The sequence below is a fragment of the Thunnus albacares genome, chromosome 9 (genome assembly GCF_914725855.1).
Source record: "Thunnus albacares chromosome 9, fThuAlb1.1, whole genome shotgun sequence".
In the NCBI taxonomy this organism is placed as follows: domain Eukaryota; kingdom Metazoa; phylum Chordata; class Actinopteri; order Scombriformes; family Scombridae; genus Thunnus; species Thunnus albacares.
The window spans coordinates 32,260,824-32,280,552 of NC_058114.1; the positions used below are offsets into that span (position 1 = coordinate 32,260,824).

The 19,729-nt window shown below is 40.4% G+C and overlaps 1 protein-coding gene across 10 annotated transcripts in view; it reads right to left on the reverse strand.

Annotated features, from left to right (window-relative positions):
• The window catches only part of mcf2l2 (MCF.2 cell line derived transforming sequence-like 2), a 156,543-nt gene that overhangs the window by 10,213 nt on the left and 126,601 nt on the right, over positions 1–19,729 (reverse strand). For 5 of the 10 annotated variants that reach the window (XM_044362745.1, XM_044362744.1, XM_044362748.1 and 2 more), the window contains exons 28-32: positions 11,024–11,122; positions 8,326–8,397; positions 7,787–7,897; positions 7,094–7,203; positions 4,744–4,859 (exon numbers count right to left, since the gene is read on the reverse strand). In XM_044362745.1, the coding sequence (XP_044218680.1) occupies positions 4,744–4,859; positions 7,094–7,203; positions 7,787–7,897; positions 8,326–8,397; positions 11,024–11,122 (508 nt within the window). The remainder of the gene's footprint in view (positions 1–4,743; positions 4,860–7,093; positions 7,204–7,786; positions 7,898–8,325; positions 8,398–11,023; positions 11,123–19,729) is intronic. The other 5 variants (XM_044362750.1, XM_044362749.1, XM_044362751.1 and 2 more) reach the window with 4 other exon arrangements.

Below are 19,729 nucleotides of genomic sequence, written 5' to 3' on the forward strand. Positions count from 1 at the left end.
TACGCCATGGACAGGTAGGCAGTCTGTTACAGTATGACAGCATATATAGCACATATCACTGGCAGACTGACATTGTGAGATGTTCATGTTCTTTTGGCCAGGAATATGCACACTGTTGGGAATCCTTTGAAATTCTTTTAAATTGCTAGGCCCAATACAATATAATACCAAAATGATGTTACCAGTATTTTCATCCTTAGTTTGAGAAATTTGAGAAAGGGAGAGAGAAAAAGAGGTTTGATACCTAGCACTACTGATATGTATACATGTACACTCTGAAAAATATAAGTTCAGTACTGTTATGGACTGAAAATAGTTATGATTATTTCACAGAAGTACCTTGACAGACACATAATGGATGTATAAAGAGAGTCATTTTCTGAGGTCCACTGAGAACAAAAGTAAGCCCAGGAATTAAATAAACTGCTGTAGTTACATTACCTGTGAGCCAGTGACTCCTAATGATAACATCTCCAAAAAATACACATAGTGATGATAAAAAAAAACAACATAAAATGTCCTTATTTGACTTTAGGCAGCACAGTTATCATACTCTGGCAAACTGTTGTTAGATACAGGGAGAACAAATTACCTGTTCAGCGCTAAAATAATCAAACCTTTGGCACTGCTTGAGCATCACCATCACCCATCTACATTTTCAACCCAAAATAGTGTGCCCCATCAACACATGGAGCCACTGTATCACATTCAAAGAAGAGTGAGAGGTGCATAAAGAATGTTTGTGTATGTGAGAGAGCGATGAACTTAATGCATGTGTTGAAAGTCTCGCCTTCTACAGTTTAACTGTGGTTGCTCAAATGAAGTTTAGTTAAAGATGAAATACATATGAAATGTAGAGGAATAACATTTAAGTCACTCGTTCATTAAGTTCAAGTTGCTCAAAAATGTTATAGTACTTGAGTACATGAACAAAAGTCGCAATTAAGACTTGGAAACTGATTTTTCTGGAAGCTATGCTATGCTATATACAACTGGGCACTTAATAGTATGCAAGTGCCTGCAAGCAAACATGGATGCCTCACATCAGCCAAAGACCACCATTCAATGTCATTAAATCCAGACTGAATGGATATATTGTAAGTTTGTTGATGCAGAGTATTCTAAACCCTCAAACGACCACGACCAGGTTGACCAATCAAATGCTTTAGGTTACAGGGGGGTTAGGGTCTGTCCATCCTATCAAAGAAGGCGAGATTAAAAATAGGATATCTAGGATATCACCTAGAATGACCTTTTCTGTACTTCAAGTTCTGATTTGTTTTACCTTGATTTTCTCTTACATATGAAAACTTCCTTTCCCTAATACCAAAGTACAAAAACAATTAAAACAGCATGAGACAGCGATGAAAAAGACCAGCTTACTCTATCATCAGTGAAAACAATTAAGTGACATAATTACTGGTAAGTCACCACTGTGAGAATAAAGTGAGAGGAAATAGAACAAGGCAGCACATCTTCTCTTTGTTCTGTTGGGTTTTATTTATGCTCCAAGTTCAAGTGCTTTGTCTAGAGGAACAGAATGACTGCATCCTCACGTCATTCTCAACGTTTAGAAGACTTTGACCACCTCCACATCTATGGATTTGACATACTGGAGATGTGAATGAATTTGCATGATTTACAAATCTAACAAAGATAACATAATCTGTTTTGTTTCTTTTAATGAAAAGCACTGTGATATCCTGTAACACTCTTTGACACTGAAAATCCATCTTGAATGAGGCCCTACAGCTCTCAATCTAATCACAGTTGTGTCATTTGTTCGCAGGGCCGGGACAGATAATCAGATGTGTGTCCTGTTTTGTCGAAACATATTGCTGAGGGTGAGACAAAGCTTCAATGTCACCATTTACGCTGTTATTACAGCTACCGTTTGTAAATTTCAATTAAAACTTGGCTCTGTAGAAGTGTGTTGGCACCACGGCTGTTGCAATCTACTGCCTCATTTTGTTGCCAAATAATGCATGAATAAAAGGCCACAATGGTGCAATTTTTCAATGAGCTGATAGCTGGATGATTAGTGCATTCTAAATAGCAGAGCGGCAGGTAGCACAGAGTGCTATTAGGGTCATTTGAGCAGGTTTCTGGTGAAACGTCGACACTAATATGGCCCACTGAGTTGTCCCATAGCAGAAAATGACCATAACACAGCTGCAGGTGGATGATAGGGCTGCTGATGAATGCTAATGAGTCAGTGATTGCTTCACCAGGTGCTGGCTTTTAAAACTTGCGGCCTGTACTTTCTTTTGGAACAACAGCTCAGCCACTAAACCAGCCACCTCCCCTGACACCTGGTTGGAAATTTAACACAGTTGTCGTTTAGCTGCTCAGCAAAGGACTATTACACAGCCAGTAAGGTACCAGCATGCAGTGTTTTGCATGGTCATATATTCTTTACTTCAGATTTTAAGGTGCAATTCCTTATTTTATGACCAAATAGTACCGCCAAATGAGCTGTGAGCTGTCTTGAGTTCCAAAATATCATTAGTGAGCTGTGAGAAAATTTGAAATGCATCCAGTTGTACAGCTGCTGCACCAGATGTTTCAGACCAAGCTCAGAAGTAAGTGCAAAATAAACTTAATTAAATTATTGTACACATAGCCATGACGGTCCCTAGGTGCTATATAAATACTGTGAAAGTATCAAAATGCTCACTCCATGGAGAAATGCACACAGCCCGTATTCAGACGCTGTGCCTTTAAACGAGCCATTTGGACTTTTGTGAGGTAACAACTATACGCTCAGCATTTGCCTTGGAGGGGCCCCTCAAACAGGACCCCCCGCACCTCCTGAAGGAAAACAAATATGTTTCTGTTATTTACCCAATGTATGTGCATGTTTTACTGTCATTTATGTTTGCACTAGTTTCTGTCCTCTCCTCTGCTCTCTGTGTTTCCCCCGAGGGCGGGGCTAACGCACACACATACACGGAGTGGAGCAGAGGACAGACAGTCACGGAGGAAACACTGCACAGTTGTTGAATGTCAGGAAGCAAATGTGCGTAAGATTATCCTCAGCCGTGGCCATCGCCATTTACTGGTGAGTTTGACCCAGAGCCCTGAGGTTACCTTGCTACAGGCTAGGCTACAATTCATTACCTGTGGTTGGCCTGTGAGTGCATCACTCAGAAAACAGTCAGCCAATCAGAAGAGAGGGGCACCGAGCAGACACAAAATAGCCTGTTCTTGGTGGAGCTCCAGAGAGAAGCTTAGGAGAGGAGATGTAAAACTATATAGAGATGGTTTTTGGTACTTAAAACCACAAAGATATCTTCTCATGGATCTTATGGACCTTTAAAGTATATACACTGTATGTAACTATATACAGTATATTTTATAAATGTTCATCTTTATACGGACTGTTCTCCAGGTTACTTTGAGCAAGGAGACACTGTCACATTGCTAGATGTTATTAATTCAAGCCCTACAGAACTAAGAGTGGTTTTGTTCTTACACACATAAAAGGAGGATTGTAGATTTGGTGATTAATATCTGTACTTGTTGGTGGGACTGAAATCATTTGTCTACTGTTGAAGAAAATTCACTCAAGTCCTTGTTCAAAGTTTGCTGTGGTGGAAGTGGTTTAATAGCATTCCGGAAATGCGGTGAGCTTACTGACACAGAGCTGGTCTGATACAGTAGACTGACCCAGAGCAGAAGAAATGGAAAGACTTTATACAGTAAGGATCAAAGTAGTGACCAACAAATGGTAAACAAAAGATAGGAGGGGGGGGGCATTTACATACAAGATCCAGGCAAATCCAGGGGCAAGACAGGAGGGGTCAAATCAGCAGGGGTCAGGAGGTGGAAAGGACAACTGGCATATGTTTGATCAAAGAGTTGTCTCAGACGTCACTTGATTATCAAGTCTCCAAACCAAATGTGTGTTCTCCTTTAATTATTAAGTCTGCTCCCAAGAGGGTATTCTTCTTCACTACCTATTGTGCAAACATTTAAAATACTGCATTTCTACAGTATATCTGCAAGTCTAGAATAGCTGTTTTTGCTATTTTTTGTGCTTACAGGATGCACAAGGTGTCAGGGCTGCAGCTCTGCGACTGGATGACAGTGGGAAATTGAGTAATTTGTGGGTGCTATAACTCGGTGTAATACTACCTGAATATTGACCTCTGGCACCAGTTATTCCATTTTCATGACAAGCTCATTAGTGCTGATGTCACAGTGTTGACAGTGTTGACGCTCTCTACAGCCAATCATAAAAATCAAGTATGCAGACACTAACAAGCTTTTCAACAACAAAATGCTGAGCACACTGGGACTAAAGGACAAATCTAAAAAGTAAGCAGAAAAAAATAATAAAAAGAGTCAATAATAGTAGACAAACTATGTTTCTTTTGTTGTCATGGAGAATATACTTCAGCTATAGAAATGCTGAGCCAAAAATATAAAGACCTTGGGAGAACTAAAAAGCATTGTACTGCAATTATAGTTTATTTAGGGCACACAATAAACAAAGTATAATGTAACGTCAGACAGCTTATTTTTGCCTTATTTGTGAGACGTGCTTGTTGCACTGGGAACAAACTGGTAATCCTGTGTTCTTGCACCTCTTTTTAGGAAAAAATGTGTTTGAAATGACAAATGGGGAACTGAGGTCTCTAATGTAGTATTAGGTCAGTAAACAATGGAGGAGGAACGATGAGTGGGAGGGAACAAAATGATTTTCCACAGTCCTACAGTTAACAGCTAACTGAAACTCACCAGTGTCCGTTCTCCGCCTCCTCCAGAAACTGGACCAAGTCGCCCGTCTCCAGAGAGAGGTCTCGTGCTTCACGAGACTCGTAGGTCAGCTGCACCCGGAAACGACTACTGTCTCCCTGCCGGAAGAAAGGACTGAGTCAAATTCTGCATTCACCACTTCCATTTTGGATGTGACTCCAGGCTGGTAAAATGTGTGGATTCACTAAACTCCAAGGCTAACAATCCTTTCTGCTTGAAAAGACAAATGTCACCAGTGGCAGATTATGTGAGCTCTAATTAATGTTAATTTGGTAACTTACCCAAAAGCCAAAGTGCAACCTGATTAATATGCTTTGCCCAGAAACAGAGTGGTGTCTCTTCTCTAGTTAAACAATCTACACTACTTTCAGTGGTCAGAATCTCCCTGTTCAATTTTTATAAATACAGTATGATATTAATATTAATATAAGCTTCACAATTTAATCATTCTGAATTGCTACCTCCAGTGTTTGGAGCTAGTAGCTGTTGAAAAATGCAGTGATAATGGTGTCTTGACACATGTGATTAGATGATTGTAGTGTCAATGTTATTTGACTATATATATGCCTCATTTCCTTCCTGTGGGTATTTGCCAGAGGAAGACCTGTAGTCAATCGAAATGTTGCAATTAAAGAAAAAGGAGCTCTGATTCTGTATCTACTTTAATGTTTTTTGTATCCAGCACCTGCCCCACTACTTTGTTTCATTCAAATATTTAAGTTATAAAATGATTTACTTCAAAATGTTGCAATTGAAATCTGAATAGATTTGTTAAACAGAAATAATTAGGTTGTTTTGGGTGCTTGGTGGCAGAACTCAACAACAAGCTGAACATCACACACTTCTGAGTCCACCTGATGAATCTAAGTCCAGCAGTCACTCTCCCTTTAGCTCTGGTTTGGTCTCCACCAACGCCTGAGAAAAACATTTGGCTCTCTAGCTGCTAAATGCTCCACTAGCTAGTAGCTAACTATGTGTGTCTGCTGTTTGGTGGTAAACAGGAAATGTACAGTGGATTTTTAAGGCTTTTTCCTTGTCTGCTGTGCTCCACACAAGGTTGATGAGAACAGCAAGACTGAACAAAACCAATAAAGCTTCTGGCTGTAAAACCAAAACAACTAACTGAAAGATACTAAAACGCTCTAAGGGGAACTTCGGAGTTGAGTGAAAATTCTCTCTGGGTTTGTCACCAAGAGAAACACTTTCACATTACACTTAGTGATGTGACCCATTATTTATATGAACGTATGAGTTACTGCGGCTTTAAGGCATTCACAATGAGTCATATACAACAGGCCGACTGCACACTGCCTCCCCCTTGACGGTTGTGGGTTGTACTGTAGTTTTGTACAGTCTAGATGAGTGTGAGCTTTTGATTGCATTCGAACACCACAGAGAGTTGAGTTCACTGATTAACGCACCTTCATAGCGAGAGAAGGAGTTACTCAGTTAAGTCGTCTGCTGGTGTTTATGGTTGCCTGCACAACCCCTGGCTTAGTGGTATTACTGAGTGTGTGACTGTTCATTTTCAATATTTCATTTCCATTGAAAATTAACTCTGTTCGGCAGAAATCGTCAAGAATTATTATAAATACGAGCCCAGGTTGAATTTGAATTACCCGGACAACATCAAATTTACAAAATAAATTAAAAAAAAAAAAAAAAGATTTGCCATCTATTGCATGATGCAAAAATGTGGATTCCTTTAAAGAGCGTTGTATGCGCGGGAGCAACTCACATGCTTAGTGTGTATGTGTGTTGCCTGAGTGCCTGTGTGGCTCTCTATGGCACATCACACAGATTATAATGGATCTGGAAAGGCTGCCATACCCAGCAGACCAGTGCCGCTATAATCCCCCGCCCTCTTTCCCCTCTTTTCCCCTCATTTCTTAAATGTCAAGTCGTCAGTGCACTGCCGCTAACGAGACACGCATCCATGGGAAGTAATTAAGTAACGGAGGGGTCTTCTTTCAGGGGGATCGGGAAGGGATTTAGCAGAGAAGAGGGGAGAGTGAAAGATGAATGGAGAGGAAACGAGGGATGAGTAGAGAGCTGTCGAGGGACAGTGAGTGATCGTGGAGTCTGATGATTTATGGCGAAAGCTGACGGGACCCAGTAGGACTGGATTGGGTTGTGTTGAGCTACATTTTTCACTTGGGCCAAGCTTTGAACTCATGTCTTGTTTTAATTCATTATAAAATTTGGGTTTTATTCATTTTCACTATTGAATACATTTTAGAAAGTCATCCAAGTAATGCTCCAAATGATATCCAGCTCAAAACCTCTCTACATTTTCCAGTCAAAGTGAGCCGTAATCCTGAGCATTACTTACATTTTTATTGCTGCCTTCCTCTTCTGAGGAGTTGGAGGATTCCTCTGCACTGGAGGGGATCGTCTCAAAGTCCTCTGTGTCAATGGAAGGGAGACGCCGCTGGGTCCAGCCTGAAGAGAATCAATACACATATTAAGCATGAAAATGCACCCGTAAACCAGGGGGTATTACTATTTCACTTGGCAGGTGATGGTGCTTCACTGACAGGAAAGCAATGTCACTGAGCATTTAACTAATTTGTCTTACACCATCATGAAAGCTTCATCATATTTGCAAGATATAAACCTCTAGCCAAACTTCTCACACACAGAATGACCCTGAGAACATGTAGAACAAACCTCAAGCGTGACCTTTTGACCACAATGACCATCATCTTTCCCTAACTGTAACAAATTAGCTTTAGTTGCCATTAGGTTTGTAATGGTCATTACAAACCAGCTAGTATTTTGTTCTTCAGGTATGAGGACTTGTTGATTGAAAGTGCATTTATTTAGGCGTTAAGGTTTTTGGAGAACTTTTTCTCGGGTAGAATTCAATTTGTTGCAGAAAGAAGATGAGATTAAACATGAGAAACTCTGAAAACAAACTCAATTTGCTCTCCAACAAATCAACACACGTAACCGAAATCAATTCCACCATGAAGACGAGCACAAAAACAGCTGGAGGTGATGAGTCCTCCTCTGCAGTCGTTACCTGGTTGGGAGGTGGATCTGGGGACGGCCGAGGTGCCGCCAGCAGCAGTAGCAGTGCTGCTAGTCATGCTCTGACGTTTCTTGACTGCAGCCATAGCACCACGCAAAGTATCTAGAGGGAAGCCAAACGCTTTACACCATCCTCCTCATCATGATCGTTACTCAACATCATCAACCAAAAGCAAAAGTTCCAAAGTGGAGTGTTTGAAAACAGCAGTGCAACTTGTCTACTCATGCAGAAACCAACCAAGCTGGCAACAAGCCAAACCCCCCCCCCCAACAAACTTCACCTTACATCACACCAAAACAACAATCCAGTGGTCATTTTGACACGTCACATCACTAATCACAGCAGGCAAGACATGGAAAAGATAACTGAAAAAACACACAAATATGCATACACACACACGGCACACAGCATCCAGAAATAATAATAAAAAAAAATCATCACAAAAATAAGTTACTAAATAACCTAACAACATGCTACAGTGAAAGGCCCAGCATGCTCAGAGCCTGCACATTACATACACATTCATGTACCTTCATAACCAAATGGAGTGGGATCACTCTTTATCTCGTGTCTCTTGCTCTTAATGCTAGCAGAGAGGGGACCTGGCCGGAAACACATGCAACCACAGGCTTCATTAAGTACCGATATTTTAAAAAGCATTATCCAACCCCAAAACATCCTTTAGACAGCAGTGCAACTTTATGTTATAAAACTTTTCACTTTAATTGCTGAAAGCTAATTTGAATACATTTGCTCAGTGGCTCAGTGGAGCTGATTGGATACTGAATTCAGACTTGATGAAATGCTAACAAACCCAAGCCCAAGCCAAGCCTATTTATGGCCTAAAGTCATCTCAGTAAACATCAAAAGAGTTCAAAGTTTCGGTACTCATAGTCACTGGAGTAATTGCTGAAATCTGGAAACCCTGTCAAATTTGAAAGTCTGTCAGTGACCAGACAATCAGACAGATTAGACACAAGCCAACAGTTTAGCTAGATTATCTAAACCAATTTATTGGGAGAAACCAAAAGTGAGCAGGAATGTTAGTCATAGTCCATTGTTGCACTGGAAAACTGTGCTCAACTACATTAAGTACAGCAGGTCAAAGCTGAAGCAGGAAGTGAGTCTTTACACTGTGATGGATTTAAATCATTTTACCATAAGCCTTTGCTTTCTCCCCCAAATAAGTTTGGCTGACGTCAGAGTTTGTTTAAAATCCACCTGATCGTCTGACTGATCGTGTTGTGCTTCTTTTTAGTGACATCACTATGTTCACAGGTCTCAACTTGGTGAGTACGTTTTTGAAATGAAACATCTACAAAAATAAGACCCATGTTATAAAAAAAAAAAAAATGCAATTACTCTTTGAATAATTCAGTTTGTGCATGGAAATAAAAGGCAGAGATTAGGAAAGCCTATAGTAAATCTGCATGACATAAGTGTTATGTGTGCGTGTTTCATAAATCTACTATAATATACTATATTTTTGCCTGACATTAGTGCACAAGGTAGAGGAGAATTAACATCAGAGGCCAAAAACCCACAGCACATACAGGCATGGTGACCTGCAGCACTCTCATCGGTCGTATGTTATTGAAACTTTCTCGACTGCACACAGGAAAAAGAAATACAATCAAAGCAGAGAACAGACTGAATGGAGAGAGTTCAAGAGAAACCTTCAATAGCTCTCTCTCTTCTTTGTGTTTTTAATTCCCTCCCCTGCCTGGTTGAAAATGAACTTCTCATCTGTATTCCTACGGTAAATTGCACTTGTACTGCCACTTTGAATGTCACCCTACGTTCCAAATGTCAGCTTATCAAAATTCTTATTTCCTTACCGTCACTTTTTTAAAAAGAATATGTATGTCTACTCATTTGCTGCTTTTTTCTCCCCCCCTTGAACATGTTTTGATTCTCAGTAAAGGCTTGACTTTCTGTATGCATCTCATAAATTTCAAGAGCACAGTAAATGGGGAGAAGGTATTAAGAAAATAGCTTTTTTTTGCCCCCGCTCTATACATGCACACACGAAGACACATTTCTCACTACTGATTCAATTCCAATGTGTATTATCATTATGACTGATGCAGAATTGTGCAAAAGAGTGTTTGGAAAAGGGTAACTTGTAGGGTAAACCAACATAAACTCATCTTTTAATAGGAAATGTGGCGTCTTTATCTTCCTACCCTGACATTAACCTTGAACGTATATAAATGATTAGCTTTCATCCTACCGACATAAACCTTTCTATACGTGTACTGTATGTCAATTGTATGAGGATGTTGTCTTTAGAGTCCAATTAGGAATCTTTTATTTGAAGTCAAAAATGAATTTAACATTAAAGTGATTTTTAAATGTATGGTTTTATTAGAGAAAAAATAATGATAGAAATGGTCAATTTGTCTCCAAGCCTCTGAGCAGAGCTGACTCAAGAGGCAGGAGCATCTAAAACTATTGATATTTGACAGACGTTAGCAGTGAAGTCTTCCACAGTGGTCTTTGGTTGTATTTTGAGTTCATGTTTGCAGATAAGAATTATTAGACATTAGCTAGAACATGGTTGAAGATGAAAGTCCCTTGTGGCTCTTTTTGTCTGCCGCAGGCTGCTGTAAACGGGACACAGTAATGGTGATGTTACTGCTTAATTCATGTGTGATCAGTGTTGCCACATGTATTATCATTATTGTATTTGAATGATAATTTTGCCCTTTAAATGAAGTATGATAACTAATTCTAAAATACCCTTGACATACAATCATTTTGAGACATAACGTTTTTTTGTTTTCTTTCTCCCTGAAATAGTGAAATAGTAGGCAGATGGTTTGGTTCTAGATTGATTATTATTTGCACATTGTGGTAAATGGACCTTGGATCTGTCATAAATGATTTCATCACATCTCAGCAGAGATTCATTCAAACAACAGCATTCTGATGGGTACAGTATATGCACATATAGAGTTCTCTTTTGTGTACTAACTGAGAAGATTTGTAAGCTGTAGCAGAAAAAAAACATACTTTTTGATAAAAGTTGTAGAAAGCAAAGAATATGTTTGTTCATATTGGCCTTTATTTGAGCTACACAACTGTATATGTGTACATTTATTGTCTGGCTGTGTGTGTGTGTGTGTGTAAGAGTGGTGAATGTGAACAGAATAGAAAATGAGTGTAAGGCAAGAGAAATATAGAAAAAGGTGGAGGCAGGAAGACCTTGAACAGCTAATCAGGTACCTTTTGTGCGTCGCGTTGCAAAGGAGGAGGAGGAAGAGGAGGCGAGAGAGGAGGTGAGAGAGAAGCGGCGGGGGACCTCTGCCTCCTTAGCAGCAGGCTCTACAGCCAGAGAGCGGTTGGCAAGGAGGGACAGACATGGAGAGGCAGCGAGGGACAAACGGAGAGAAAACCGTGGAGGACGAGGAGTGAAAAGGGACAAAAAGTGAAGGGAGGACAGAGAGAGGATTACAAGAGAGAATAAAATAAGCAGATTGTTTTGACTCTCTGAAAATCAACTTTGACAAGCATCAAAACACAAAGCTCATAAAGTCTTAAAAATGAAATGGCAGTTATTTATCTGCTGAGCAGTTCTCAAAAGTTACAAAGTGCTTCACAGAAGACTTAAAAATATGAACAATGAAGTAACGACAGTGCAAGCAGACATGCAGGAGGGGGAATCCATGAAACAATGTCAACAAAAACACCAAGTTTGACAGAAAGTTTAAAAAATATATCTTCATTCAAGGTCTACTTACTAGATTTTTTTTACTGTTGAACCACATCTCATGGTTTTACTCAGATGGAGTTTGCTCAGTATGGAACGGCTCTGTATCATAAACCCTGGCAAACTCCATCTGCTGTGGCAGATCATGAGTGTGGTTGAAAGCTCCAGAAAAAGCTAGTAAGTGAGCCCTGAGTTGACTTTTTTTTCTTTTTTTGAGTCAAACTACTGTTTCCAAAGTCAAGAATGAAGTATCACAGTCAAAAACACCAAGTGTGTCGAGTGTGCCAAAAGGGATACGTAAGAAAGACAGTTTTGTGATAAAACATATATATATTCATCATGACTTCAGTACAAGGTCAACATGTGAGCTTGATCATGTGCTTGAACTATGCATTTATACTTAAAACAGCCAACAACTGTCAATCCAAACACGTCTTGTTGACTTTGTTGAATTTAAATGAATTCTTAAGACATGTTGATGTACAGCGAACGTTCTGTACATCTTAGGGAAAATGAAACTCTACCACACACTTTTCTATGTGCAGTTCAGTGACATCGAGGGAGGAGTCAGATTGGATTGAGATGACAAATTCAGGACAAAGTATTAGGCTTCATATAAACAGCTGTCAGCCATCACTAATTGAATATCTGTGACTTTTAAGCTTGGACGTCTCATTACACCTGACGCAACACCACTGCAACACAACAATGGAGCAGCTGTCACTTATTTTAAAGGAGCTTTTCCATCAGTAGATGCGCCTGCCATCTAGTGACTTAATTGAGGCATCCGAATCCTTCTCATTGTGTCACTGTAAAAAAAAAAAAAAGACAGCTGAGCCATGGTGTGAATGTCAGGGTGCTTGCAAGTCACAGAGCAGAGTAGACGGAGTGGCCCTTGATTTCAGTCCTGTCTTTAGCGATCCAACACATTGGGCTTATTGAGCGGACGTACATAGCAGTAAAGCGCAGGAAGCTGCAGAGAGCACTCCTGTTAATGGAAAGTCTATTCAGCGGTAGGACACCTGCCATCGACTCAGCATTGATTTCCATCTCATACAGCAGACAGAGCATTCATCGCTCAGGGCAGTGCTCAGGAGCGTGCGCATAAATTGTATGTGTGCAAATGTAAACTGACAAAATGAAGAAAATCAGCCATTTCTACAAGGATCATTGTTAAATTTTTGGTTTAGGGTTAGGAAAGTAATGGGAAATTTAGTTTTGTTATGTTCTAGTTATGGACTAGAACACCACTGCACCACTAGATGGCAGTCAGTGTCATGAATTCTTTCTTTTAAAAGAAAATGGACATGGCTTTTCTAGTTTAAGTCCAGCATAACAGACAGCTTTTAAGGCTGCATCTCCCATAAACCCCACTGCACAAGAGAAGGCTACTACGATAAGTTGCTAGAATAACACGTTGTTATTCCAAATACATTTATTTGATGCTTTCTACTACATGTTGGAGCCTGGCTGCAGGGGTTTTGGGGATTTTCATCCACATTAAAATTGCTTTAAAAAAGTAAGGGTGTCCACATACTATTGGCCATATACAGTATTTCCTTCTACTCTTTCTCTTCTCACATACATCAAGATGTCTAATCAATGCGCGGCCTTGGTCATATGCTAACAAGACTGGATGTATTGATGCGGCAGATTCAGCTGACTGTGTCTCTCAGTGGAAGTCGGGTAAAAAAAAATATTGAGTGTTGGGGGAGGAATTACCTGTAATCTAATGGCTCACATGGTAAATTCAACATAATATACACTGCATTTCCACCAGTTCCATCAGTACAACAACAGAGCCATGTACTAGTCTCATTCTTTCATTTGCTTTGTAGTTCTTTCATTTGGTGTTAATCAAACTCAACCGTCCTGCAGATGTTTCACATTAGAAACCTACAAGGAGAGATTACGCCCTTTGAGCTGGTGCATCGAAGGTTTTCAATCTGAAAACATCTGCGCAGGTGTGTTGTGCTGTGTTTTATTGACAGGAGATTACAGACAGTGAAAAGCTTGTGGAGGAAAGCAAGATTTCCTCTTGTTCATAGATTTTTTTTGGGGGCATTTTGCCTTTATTTGACGGGAGAGCAAGGACATGGAACAACAGTGGATCCGATCGGAGCTGCATTGCAGATGTTGCAGCTGTATGGTATGCATCTCATCCACTAAAACCACTGTACGGCCCATGACAACAGTATTTCTGTTAAAACTAAGACACAGTGGTTATAGATATGACTGTTGTTGCACTGATGGAATTAGTGATTAGTGATTTATTAAGACAACAGGTTAACACAGAGGAAGTGTTGAGTTTGCATGAAATCATGAATTTACAGTGATTCCAGTTGCGTTGTAGTTGGAAATTCCATGAAACTACTACATTTCATTTTCACTTCCTTCCCTCATGAGGTTGTTGGATCTCTGTGGGTTTTCTGGACATCTTTACTTAACTGGTCAATCCACTCCACTACCTGACCCCCCCGCCCCTCCCCGCCCCCCCCCCACACCTCACTTACTAGTCTCATCAGGGGCACGTGTGGCTTGAAGACTGGCCGGACCGCTGTGATATGGAAAGCAGGACCTGGAATCAAGGCCCGTCCTCTAAAAATGTTAATACCCTTCCAAATGTCAAGAGGGCTTGAATATTAGAGTGTGACATTTAGTGCAGCGCTGTGCCGCAGAATTTAGCCTCACCGCGGTGTCACCACTGCCGGGACTCTGGCACATTCTCTCTCTCTCTCTGTCTGTCCATATATCTATCTCCTGCTGTCTCCCTGTCTCCAAAAGCTGTCTCCTCCACCGTGCCCTGTCCCTCTCTTTCTCCTAAATCACACTTTCCTTGTTATAGTGTGGGCAGATGCAGATGATACTGATATAAACAGATGAAAGGAGAGAAAGGGGAGTAGAGGAAGATATGGCCTTTATTATGCCGAGACACCGCCGGCACCGGGACGCAATGGAGAGATCTGCCTGACGACGGGACACACGCTGACACAGAAATTTATATAACATTTGAGGGGAAAAAGAGGACAACAGTGGTTATGTGACTGAAGAATTGAGACTGAAGCAGAAAGAAGGTGGACGCTGCTGCTGTTTCATTCTAATAAATGACTGATGAAGACTATGTCCGAAGACGCTGATGATGATGATGATGACTGTGACACTGTTGTCAACAATAAAGAAATCAAAGAACAGACGATGAAGACAATGAGCGAGCACACGACGCGGCGAGGTCATGCCGTTACCTGCGGGAAGCGACCTCCTGTTGGAAAGACCCTGCAAGGTGAAGCGTTTCCTAGCGTTAACAGCCGAGTGGCCTGATTGGCTGGCTGAAGCATCAGCTGAGTGGGAAAAGCAAAAGGGAGCCAGAGTTAGTACAGGAAGGACAGAAGAGTAGTAGGGATGAGTTTGAAGATGTTCCATATCTGTGTCAGTGCAATACCTGATATTTGGTCCAGACACCAAAACAATACTTTTTTTTTTTTCATTTAACAAAATATGCCAAATTGCTCAATGTGTCAGTGATAAATTAAGGACTGGCTTAATAAAATATGGGGATAGGTGCTACAGTTAAGAATTTTTTTTGTGTTTTTCATATCAGTCAAGATTCATTAAAAAAAATTCAGTCAGTCAGTCTATTTCTGTTCAGCTTAATGATTTTCTTACACTTGGAATTCCCTTGTAATAGATTCAAAACCCTGATGTTATATGATCTGCAAAGAGAGAGGCTATCTAAATGCATGAATTCTGCAAAAATAAACAAAAATCTTCCATCTTGTCAGTATAAATTATTCAGTTAAAAATCCCTCATTCTCCAGCGTTGTGTATCAACCTCATGTCTTGCATGTGTGATGCGTCTCTGACTGTTAAGCTGTCGCTTCCTTTGACAGCATTTAAAGTTTCCTCTGACGAAGACTTTGTCTCCCTTTGAAATACTATTAACAGTATATCAAACTTCCATTTTTTTTTATTGAGGAAATGTGTCTATAACAGTGAGTAATATCATTTATATCGCCCAGCACTAATAAACCATAGAGTAAGTTTCCTCATTTACATCAAAGCATTCATGTCAACTTTTCATACTTTTTCAACCCTCTATGATACAAACACATTTCAGTCTGTATTGATGTTTGATACCCAGCCTTAAAAAAGAGAGAATGTGTTAAAAAAAAAAAGTAATGTATCAGGTATTAGCATTAGGAATAATATAGCATAAAAATCTTAACTCAAGATCCACTTCTGGAGCTTTCAACTGTATCTCATAATCTTCCTCAGCAGGTGGATTTTGATAAGTTAACACAGAGATAACTCATGGAATGGAGATAACTGTAACTCAGTTAGCGTTAGTTGAGCGTGCAGCATGAGCGTGAAATGCAATTGAAAGCTATGGAAAAAACAAGTAAGTGGACCTTGAGTCAAGATCTATTTGGTCAAATTACTGCTTCCAGGCAGGTCCTTGAAACTCAGTGGAATTAATGGTAAAAATGGTCATTTTGGCAGATTATGTCAATTTTATCAGGCCACTTTTACTTTATAACTACTGTGGTTTCATCACAACCACACCGTACAGACTCTGGAACAGTCTGGGAGGAAGAAATGACCGTACTTTACCCTCACTTAACAATTGTGGCTGAATAGCCCTTGAGCAAGGCTATAAACCCTGAATAGCAAGTGAAGCTGCTCGATAGTGGCCAAATACAAGAGAGAACGAGCCAGGATTCTGGTAAAAAAAAAAAAAAAAAAAAAAGGATATATACACATGAGAATATAGATGAAAAGAAGCTGAGGGAGCAGCCTGCCAGCAAAAAAAAAGAAAAGACAGACGCTAAATCAAATCACTCATCCATTTAAACTTCCTGTTCATCCATGAAAAAGTTATTTAAAATAGAGTCACTGTACAGTACAGCCTTCCAGTATTCTGATCTGTACATCAGAGAGAGACTCATCTATTCCTGCTCCATCTATCCATCTGTGTGTGTGTGTGTGTGTGTGTCTGGGCTGAAGGGCACAGTGACCTCGCTGTGGGAGAGCATTCCGAGTCTGTCGGCCTGGTTAGCTGTTCAAGCAGGTTTGCATGTGGACAGAGCTAACAGATGGAGCTTTATCTGTCTCGTCCTTAACCAAAGGGCCAACACACACACACACACACACACACACACACACATACACACATACATGCACGGGTAAATACATGTGCTTGTGCAAGTGTTTAATTTAATTTTCCTTACAACGGGAGCAGTAAATAAACACAGACCCATATGTGTCAAAGCTAAGCATACTGAACACATCCAGCCCACTCCTCATCCTCCTACATGAGAACACAGCAGTGATCTGTTTATTAATGACTATGGATGGATGGAAGGGAGGAAATCAGCTCAGCAGGGCCAGGTACAAACAGGTTATTAGACAAGCGGAGACGTCTCTGCTTGTCCCTTATGTGACTTGACTTGAACTCGTCTTAAGTGACATGAGACTTGAGTTGGAATTCTCTAAAATGACTCAAGACTTGACTTGGACATGAGTTGAATGAGTTGCTTCTTGAATCAGGCATGTTCAAATAACTTGAAGCTTTATTTGAGATGTGTTCTGACTTGAGAATTGCCTCCTTATTTAATTCTCTAAAATGACTCGATACTTGCTCTGAAAGACTTTTGACATGAGACGAACGGCTTGACTATTGATTTGAGCTTGTTTCAAATAACTTGAGACTTGAGTTGGACTTGTCTCAGAAGACTTGGACTTTACTGGAGACGTGATTTAACAGACTTGAGACTTGATTTGGACTTGTCTTGAATGATCCAGGAGGAGGTTAGGAGGAGGTTAGGAAAAGACAACTGGTAAGAGAATGTGAACTAAGTTTTGGGGTTAGTGCAAGTCAGGTGTCACATCAATCGAAATAAGTCCAAGTCAAATCACATTTGTATTGTTCCAAGACTTTGCCTTGTCAAAACTCCAGAGTTGAATAGTTTTACCTTCAAGTCTCAAGTCAAGTCAAGTCTTTAGGGAGTCATTTCTCACAGCAGTGTTTTTTAAAAGTCAGCCATGAAGACAGTGACAATGACTGATCTGAGGCTTCTGTCATTGGAAACATTGGTATCTGTTATTTGTTGGGATTCATTTCTCGTTGTATGACTTGTTTACATCTTGGCAGCTCTAAAAGCTTTACTCCTGACATCGAAACCTGATATTCATGCATCATCTGGACGTCATCTCATCTATGTTTAGTCAATTCTACGCAAGAATAAGACGAATTCTTAGAGCTTATGTTTTGGATTTACCTTTTATACTAAGGATCATGGAGCATAATAAACAAAGTCGCAGCAACAACATAGCGATTCTATATTGCATCACATTTGTTTGATTTTCTGTTTGAGTGGGATGACATATGACGTCTTTATGAGAGGTTTTGCGTTTCAAGCACAGCTCAGTCTGTGCCCTGTGGTGGGATTAGCTCTCTAACTGCTTATACTACTGCTGTCATCATTATCACACAGACGGAGAGAAAATAAGGCAGCGAGAGGAGCAGGGAGGCGCAGGGAGATGGCAGATGATGAGAAAGGGAAGAAAATTTGGCTACAACATAACACACAATTACTTATTTTGCACATTGATCGCAGCCTTGGGTAATAAACTGTGGTGCGCGTCTGAATACGAGTGTGAAAGCGCACGCAGCACGGAACAGCAGGAAGAAAAGATCATTACAGGTTAAAATGCCATCAGTGCTGATGTAAATATGTGCATTATGGGAAGAAACATCATTGACATTGTTTTGTTTAAAGTTCTAATCTTAAAATTGACAGAAGCAACATCACCATGGTGACAACGTCATTGCAACATGTAGAAATATTTTCGCTGTGGGTAGATACCAGATGTGTAGAATGTAGTAATACTCAAGTCAAAAAAATAAGGACTTGAGACCCGACTTGGACATGACTGCTTAAAGACTTGACTTGACTTACAGCAAAACCTTTCCACACTTGAAACTAACAAGGACTTAATAAAGACTATAAAATGCCCTGAAGCACTTCTTCATATTGACTTGAGATTTGACTCGAATGCCCCAAAACACGACTTGAGACTTTCTCTGAGAGACTTGAGACTTGACCTAAGGCTTGCTCTGACAGACATGAGACAAGACATTTACTTGAAAGTTCACTGGGAGGTGACTCAAACGACATGAAACCTGATTTGGACTTGTATAAAATGACTTGAGACTTGATTTGAGAAATGCTGACTTCACTTGAACTTGTCTTGAATTGACTTGATAACTGACCTGGACTTGCTTTGACAGATATGAGACTTGTCTCAAATGGCCTGACATTCGACTTGGGCTTGTCCCAAATGACTTAAGACTTAAGACTTAAGAGGATTGCTCTAAAAGACTTGAAATACGACTTGGTCTTGCTCTGACAGACTCAAGACTTGACCTGAACTTGCTCCGGTGACTCACCACCCTGGCTATGAGACAGGATGTAATTGGAAGGTTTGTTATAGCACATCCAGATGCAGTGCAGAGTTTAACATCAGGTGTAAATGACATGTCTTTCACCAGAATCTGAAATTAACACCTTTGATGCAAACACACTGCGTCACATGGCCTGGTACAAACTGATCAGCCAACACCTCCTGAATCAGCTGACAAATACTGAGACATCAGGGATGCACACGCGTGTGTGCGTGTGTGTGTGTGTTCATCAGTGAGAAGCAGCTAACCAGTGCTGAGAAGTCAGTGAAAAGTGTGTTTGTGTCTTCTCAGCATGTGTATGTGTGTGTGTGTGTGTGTGTGTGTGTGTGTGGGTGAGAAACTCTACATCATAGCATAAAGCTCAACTCACACAGTGCTATAATTTAGAGCCAATAATGCATCATAAAGGAAATAAAACAGTCTGAAAGGCGAGATGAGATGAAGGGAGGGGAGTGAGGAGGCAGAATGGAACAATGGATAGTAGAGGATGAGGTGTGGTGAGAAAAAAGGAGAGAGAGAGAGAGAGAGAGGAGAAATAGAAAGATAAAAAGCAGAACACACAGCAGAGAGAGAGAGAGGGGGAGGGAAGGAGGAGTGGCGGGAGGGGGGGGTGACAGAAGAGGAGATCAACAGAGTTAAAGAGAAAGAGACAGAGGAGGAAGAGAGGGAAAGAGAGAGGAGGAGGTGTGAATAGATATGAGGAGACAGGTTTGGGTTTGGACAGTTGGTTTTATAACAGTGGCCTGACACCCATTTGGAA